The 8,021-nt window shown below is 29.8% G+C and overlaps 1 protein-coding gene across 1 annotated transcript; it reads left to right on the top strand.

The window, feature by feature from the left end:
• The first annotated feature begins 493 nt into the window (after positions 1-493).
• Positions 494-4,137, top strand: LOC145118496 (ZIP metal ion transporter family). Its single transcript, XM_079054199.1, has 12 exons — positions 494-803; positions 1,349-1,407; positions 1,490-1,582; positions 1,682-1,771; positions 1,861-1,942; positions 2,189-2,244; positions 2,322-2,378; positions 2,470-2,510; positions 2,649-2,716; positions 3,086-3,142; positions 3,233-3,350; positions 3,916-4,137. The coding sequence occupies exons 1-12, from the start codon at positions 740-742 to the stop codon at positions 3,959-3,961; spliced, it is 831 nt and encodes a 276-aa protein (XP_078910325.1). The 5' UTR covers positions 494-739; the 3' UTR covers positions 3,962-4,137.
• The last annotated feature ends 3,884 nt before the right edge of the window (positions 4,138-8,021 follow it).

The raw sequence follows: 8,021 nt of genomic DNA, 5'->3' as shown, positions 1-8,021 counted from the left end.
CACAAACATGAAATGGAGCTAGGGTTTCGTTGAGAGAGGTTGGAGACTGAAAAGGGCGCCCTAGATCACGAGTTAATGGTTTTAAATCTGGAGAAAACCTTAAATATCATGGGCTTGGGCTATAGCTGTTGTCACGTCGTGACACTCCATTTGTCACGTCGTGACGACCATCCCAGACACGCGATCTTTAGTTGTCATGACACGTTGTGACACCCTTCATGTCACGTCGTGACATATGGTTTTCATAAAAAACCATGCCTCTAACTCCTTTATACCATCCATTGATCCAATTTGGAAAATGGGTGTTAGACGTTAAAAGGCATAAATGAACAAATTAAACAAAACCTAAGACATTATTGAACTCAAAAGTCACTAAAGGGTAAATCCAAACATTAAAAAGCTTTTCTGGCATTAATTAAAAAAATAAATAACTATGTTATTTTTGTAATGTAAGAATATCCTCATTCTTTTATTAGGTACACGACGATTGCTTTGGCTTATAGAATTGGAATAAAAGTGGTTTATGGAACAATTTGGGGCAGGAGGTAACCGGAGACTTGCTGTAAGCAGTTTCGCACATTGTCATCCGAAGGCACCCGATTGCCTCCACCATCTGTAACCCTATAAACAACATTCAAGCTCATTAATCGTTTCATCACAAGTTTCATAAACTACTGATTCTCCCAACTTTTCTATTTCCTCCATTTCTTCGTTCCTAATTCCTGAAAGAAATCGAGGAATGGACTCGCAGGTGTTGGTTGCTCTTTCTCTCTCGATGGTTGGTGGATTAAGTACATCTTTAGGTCTGTCACTCACTAACCCTATCCTACAATTTCATCAATTTCGTTTCAGTAATACTTATTGTTAATTCTATTTACCAAATGGTACTCTGAATTTGGTGAAGAACTGTTCTTTACTCAGTCCCGTTAATAGGGTTTTTGAGGTTTAACTGCGAATTGCATATTCAACAATGGGGTTTAGAAATTGTTTCAATTTTACTTGGAGATGAATTAGTCCGAGTATGTGGATTGTACTCTAGTCGATAAAGACAAACTTTATGTCTTTACTCAAATGATCTAGACTTTAATCTATCGAAGTCAAACCTAGTACTTTTCAGATTCAAAATCAATATAGATTGCGTTAACAACCTGTAACATAGATTTTCCTATACGTGGTCTAATTTGTAACATTCATCTGGTTCTTAATTTCTTCTCAAAAAACATTATAATCGGAATCAAATCCAAAAGTTGAGAATCAGCCAGTTTGACTCCAAAAGTCAAAGTGCACCTATATATACAATATATCATGTTTGCTTTCTAAATTCAAAATCTACAATCATGGTGAATAGGTGCACTTTTTGTAATTCTAGCCAAGGCTCCAAACTTGAAAATGCTTGGACTTTTACAGGTATTTAAAAAACATAATTTCTTAAAATCAATTTCTGATCATTTATCTCAAACATTAAAATCTATTTGCATTATTTATGCAGGGTTTTGCAGCAGGTCTTATGCTAAGTATATCTTTCTTTGATTTAGCTCATAATGCCATGAATTCCATTGGCTTTCTAAAAGGCAATCTTTGGGTGAGTCATACCATTTTAAAATTACAAAAACACCCTTCTGAATCCATATTTTGTTATTTTTTTTAAAAGAACCCTTTTGAGATTTGAGTTTTGACACAGTTCTTTGGAGGTGTTATTTTCTTCGCGATAATTGCTAATTTTATTCCAGAACCATCACTTGCTCCCACAGCAGACTCCAAAAGTAAAAAGGTCAAACATTTTGACTTTTTCTATAAAATATATCCTCCTGAATTGTTGCTTTTGCTAATTTCTTGAAAAAGTTTATAAAATGATTACAGAAATATGGGGAAGAAGGGGGCAAAGATGTCATGAAAAAACATCGTCGCCAAGTTTTATTCAGTGGAATTATTACAGCAGTAGGTAAATATTATTCTCTCTATAAACAAATTTTTTACATTTTATCCATTGTTTTTTTTTTCAATTTGAATTGAAGTTTTCAAGAAAATGAATCAATTAGATGGTATAATTTTAGTTCATATGATATTCCATATTCCATATAGGTATATACCAAGATTCATTATTAATAATCATAAATCTTTTTGATATATCACATATTGTTTCTATATTCATGTCTTTTTGGATAATTCTTTATTTTATCAATTACAGGCATAAGCTTACACAATTTTCCAGAAGGAATGGCTGTTTTCCTTGGATCATTAAAGGTAAATGCACAATTTGATTTAAAATTTTTGAAATAAAAAATTCTTCATTTTTATTTCTTGCATGTGTTTTATTATAGGGTCTTCGTGTTGGCCTTAACTTAGCCTTAGCTATTGCTTTACACAATATTCCAGAGGTAATTTTGAACTCAAGATTTACTCTTTTGATAAAAAAATTATTTTGTGTTTACTTTACTTTTTTTTTTTTTTATATATTTTTTTTAACAGGGTGTTGCTGTTGCACTTCCTGTTTACTTTGCAACACAAAGGTAGATAACCTTTTCCTTAATATAAATGAATACATTTTTTAAGTTCTAAGTTCTTATATTCCATGATAAAATTAAGGATTTATTTTTTATAATGATCAAATTTTTTTATATTGTAACAAATTTTTGTTTTTTTTTCAGCAAATGGCAGGCGTTTAAATTGGCAACAGTTTCTGGGCTTGCTGAGCCTTTGGGTGTCATTATTGTAGGTATGAAATAAGAAATATGAGTAATTACATTTTCTAAAAAAATTAATGAATTTTGAGTAGAAAACTCGTTTTTACGATTATATTTTAAGCAATTTTGCAGTTTAACTACTAAAACTTTATTATTTTTCAATTAAACCATAAAAGTTTCAGACGTTTTTCCAAATTATTCATTTTGACTTATTATGTCAAAATGGTTAATTTGGAAAAATGTAAGGAACTTTTATGGTTTGTTTGGAAGAAATAAAGTACAAGTGGTTGAACCTTACAATTGCCCAAAATATAATGGTTTTTTTTGTAATTTTCCATTTTTATTGGTTAATTAGTTCAGTTCATGAATTATTATTTATTAATAATTATGACATCATGTAGCATATCTCTTCCCAAGTAACCTAGATCCCGAGATTCTTGAGGGCTTGTTAGGAGCAGGTATCAAATTCTTCTCCTTTTTTTTCAATTAATATTTAAAAAAAAAAATCAATAATCTCTTGAATTGAATTTTTGTTTTCGGTTAAACAGTTGGTGGAGTTATGGCCTTTTTAACGCTTCATGAAATGTTGCCGTTAGCATTTGATTATGCCGGACAAAAACAAGCTGTTAAGGCCGTTTTCTTTGGCATGGCCTTCATGTCTGCAAGGTACTTTTAACCTCCAATTAAATATTCCTTATATCTGTCGTTGTAGTTAAGCGTGCTTGAGCGAGAACAATACTGGGTTGGGTGACTGGGATTGCCCAAAGCAGACAATATCTTTGTATGTGCCTGGATGAGGTTACCCATTGGAAGTTCTCATACAGTGTAGCCCAAAGCACAAACAATATCTTGGTATGCGCGATGCGCGTTTGGTAACATGTGACGGCAAACCTTGTATGAGAATTTCCAGGGTTTCACCCATCCTGGTAAATGTTACCAGACGTACGTACCAAGATATTGTCTGCTGCTACCCTGTATGAGAACTTCCCAAGGGTAACATGGGATGTTACCAGGGTGGGTGACCCCTGGAAAGTTATACCAACCATTTAGGGTTTTCCAAAAGCAGACAATATCTTGGTACGTGCGTCTCATAACATGGGATGTTACAAGAACGGATGTTGGGTGACTTGCTACGAAGTTCTCAGGACAGGGTTGTCCAAAGCTGACAATATTTTGATATGTCTGTGTTTTGGATGGTACAATGAATGTATATTTTTTTTATATTTTGTAGTTTGTATTTTTTGGAGATCAGCTTACCGGCGGATGTGGGCTTGTAGATGAGAATTCCTTTGTTGGGCTCAATTAAAAGAGTAACAAGTAGAACAAAGTAAATTGAGAAACAAAATGTACATACATATGTGCTATTCTTATATGTACTTTAACATTACATTGAATTTTAGGCTTATTTGAAAATTATGTTGTTGCATTTTAAAAAAATAATTGTTGGATTCAAGCGCATGATTTGAAGAAGTGTAATGATGTTGCATTGTACAAGTCATTGATGCATTTATGTCCACATGTTCAATGTGGTACAAGCTTTGATAGTGTTGTATAGTACAAATTTACAACTTGCAATGATTGCGATTTTAAGGGATTAATGATTATTTACTTGATCAAAGGTGAATACTGGAAGAATTGAGTTTAATTATTATATTCGATAAAATGTGAAATAGGTATCAAAATATAATAGAATTAAGTAATTCTAACCATTATCTTTGTAATGTCGGAAGAAAATAACTATTAAAAGATGTGGAAAGAAAATACTTAAATTGGCATATTTTAATACTATTTTTGTATTTTGTCAACTGTAGTATAGCTCATGTAAAAAGAAGCAATAAATGAAATGTTTAAAAAGTTGGTAAATTCACACTTTCGACTGTCTCTCTCAAAAAAATCAGGAACTTAGGATTGTTTTCGTCAAAATTAACTTTTATGTGAACCGTTTTCTAAAATTTATTGCTTATGTTCTTGGTGAATTAAACTTGTCATTATCATTAGCTATAGCTTTTTTACTTTTATAATGTTATTCAATAGTTATCATGTTTTCGTATTTAATAAATAGTTATCAACTTTTATAATGATATTATGAGTTTTGATTAAAATATTGATTGTAGGTAGAGTCGTAGGTTTAAGGTTATTTTATTAGTTTATCTAAAATCGTTTAATATGAATTATGGATATCTAATAAATTGGTTGATTTTATATTTTGGTGATATTTATATTAAAATAAATTATGATGAACTTTTAACAGAACCGGATGATTTATGAATATTATAACGGTGTAATTAGTCTATAAAACTGACAATATTTAGGGTATCAAGTTTAATAAAAAACACTTATAGTTTATTTCGATCAGATCAGTTCGAACGTCTGTTAAACTTTATATTCCAACAATATTAAGTATGAAAAACATATTTTATAAAAATATACTTATAAAAGACCTAGAGAAAAATAAATTTTGAAACCGAACATATGTTATGTATGATATATATCAAATTGAAACAAATTTATAAAACAAAACAGTTTTTATATTCGACCCACTGCAAATATTATGCAATAAAAATTCTGATAGAAAATCATATTAATTATATTAAATTAATTATAAAAACAATAAAATAAATAAAATATGTAAAGTTACTAAACGTCCATCCTTTGGAGAATAAGATGCCCATTTGTATTTATGAAATAAAAAACTTTGAGAAATGTTGCTGGAGCCTAGAGGTTTAGTATGAAGCATGCACGATGATGGAGAGTGAGAGACTTGTCTCAAGAAAGTACGTGACTATCAAAGAGATTAAAAATCATGTTTGAAAAATTGCTGTGGTATGAAGCATGCATCTAGAGACTAGAAGACTAGAAATACATGTTAAAAAAATTTTAACTACTCACATTTTCATTTTATCCAATTCTTATGTAAATTAGTATATTTTTTTTCTCCAATTTTGCAATTTTCAACCTACATATCATGATTAAATCAACCTACCTATCAATACTTAGTGGAACGTGATATTTTTCCATAATTAATAAGTGGATAGACTATATATTGGGCCACACTAAAATACTAACATATATACAATACAAATGCAACTCGTCTAACATCTTCGTAGTCAGCACGTAAGGTCTTGATCGCACTTGTTAGAATATATCTGAAATCAAGAAATAAAAAAGATGGGTGTCCTTTGGTAAATATATCAGCGTACTGTGCCATATGTCACTCGAGACAAACCATTTGTCCCTCCAAACATAGCTAAATCATGTCCCAAAGATCTAACGTATAGCTTCATCGGACTTAAAAAACTGTCAAATCTCAGGAGTATTTGTCTCATAGACGAGATTGTCCCATAAACCTTACCGACTGTCTCTAACAACAAAAAGTCTATTAATGTTATTAGATCTTTATGGACTAGAACATGAGACAAACAATTAGATGGGAGATTATTATGGAGAGTAGTCTCGATAATTCTCCTTGATACAAAAACGAAGTTGAACTTGTTGCACCAACCACCGAGGGAGTACTCTTAACAAAAAATGTTGTGACAAACCCTCCACCTTTGAAAAAGACTTTACAAGTCTTAATGATATTTGGGAAGCCTCCATGATCAAGGGGCGATGTATATTGCAGAATATATATATATATATATATATATATATATATATATATATATATATATATATATATATATATATATATATATATATATATATATATATATATTTGTAAATAATTGGTGGATGACATAATAATTGGTGTATGGTAAATTTGTCAACATTTCTAACTAGTTACAATTATATGTTAGTAAAATTTGTAGTATAAATACCCCTCCATTGTAAAGAATGAAACACACCATAAGTTATAAGAGATATAACTTTCATATTCTCTCTAAATATTCTTTCTTCTCAATTAAAGTTCTTATCAAAGTTTACTAGTTTGGTTTGATTTATAGTTACATTAATTACGCTTAATTCATAACACGTTATCAACACGAAAGCTCTAATCAAGGTTATTAAACAAGTGGAAAATCACATCTATCTTAATCAATGTATGTATTACTTATTAAAAACACTATTAATTATAAAAACTTCAATCATATTAAAATAATAATAATACTAATGAATTAATGAAACTTATACATTATGGACTACTAACAATTTTTATTTCTTATACTAACATTTCTTTATGTATTCTAATTTTTATACTAACATTTACATTATGCAACTAATTTTTATTTATGCAAACTAACATTTACATTATGCAACTAACTTTTATTTATGCATACTAACATTTATATTATGCTACTAACTTTTATTTGTGCATACTAACATTTAAATTATATTTATTTATACATGTCAATGTTTATTTATATTTTAGATACTCTTCATAATTTTATTTAAACATTTACTAATATTTATTTATGTTTCTAATTAGTAAAGTTATGTATTAGTTATAAGTCTTGTTATATGATTTATAAAATACATATACATATATACACAACGGGAATATATATGCAACGGTTATAAGCAGCAAAAACAACGGCTATATTTTTTTTACCATAAATAAACATCTTTACCCTGCTTATTTTACCCACAACAAATATTTCTCTCTTCTATCAAATAAATCAATTTCAAGAAATCAAGCTTCAAGATGATTCATCCTTTTGTGATAATCATGACTATAATAGTCATGTTACTTTTCATCCCAATCCTTAACATCGAAGATAATATGGAATTTCATCTACTTTTAGGCTTATATGAAATGTTAGCCTTACCGCTTCTTTTTTGTGTAATATTTATTGAAATAAATGGATTTTAATTTTAATTTTAATTTTGTTTAAAATTTATAGTTACATTATGTCCAACATTGCAAAGCTCGAGTTTGCAGCACTTGAAGTTAGTGGGAAAAACTATGTGCCATGGATGATAGATGTAAAAATGCATCTTGAATCCATGGGTATCTCAAATACTATATATGAATTTAATAATTGCTTGGCACAAGACAAAGCAAAACCACAAGTTTTCCTTTGTAAGCATATTGATGAAATGTTGAGATTTGAATATCTTGATGTTACTGATCCAAGTATTCTCTGGAATCTTTTGAAAGAAAGATTTGATCATCAAAAGGAAGTTATACTTCCAAATGCTAGAGATGAATGGAGAACACTAAGGTTTCAAGACTTCAAGAAAGTAAATGAATACAACTCAGCTTTGTTCAGAATATGTTCACAACTCAAGTATTGTGGACAAGAGGTTACTGATGAAGATATGTTGGAGAAAACTTACTCAACATTTCATGCAACAAACATTACTTTGATGCAACAATATCGGATGCAAAAGTTCACA

The sequence above is a fragment of the Lactuca virosa genome, chromosome 6, assembly GCF_052849685.1.
Source record: "Lactuca virosa cultivar CGN04683 chromosome 6, Lactuca_virosa_CGN04683_v6, whole genome shotgun sequence".
NCBI classification, from domain to species: domain Eukaryota; kingdom Viridiplantae; phylum Streptophyta; class Magnoliopsida; order Asterales; family Asteraceae; genus Lactuca; species Lactuca virosa.
The sequence above is the reverse complement of the archived record's forward strand: the minus strand, read 5'-3'. Positions and strand labels throughout refer to the sequence as shown.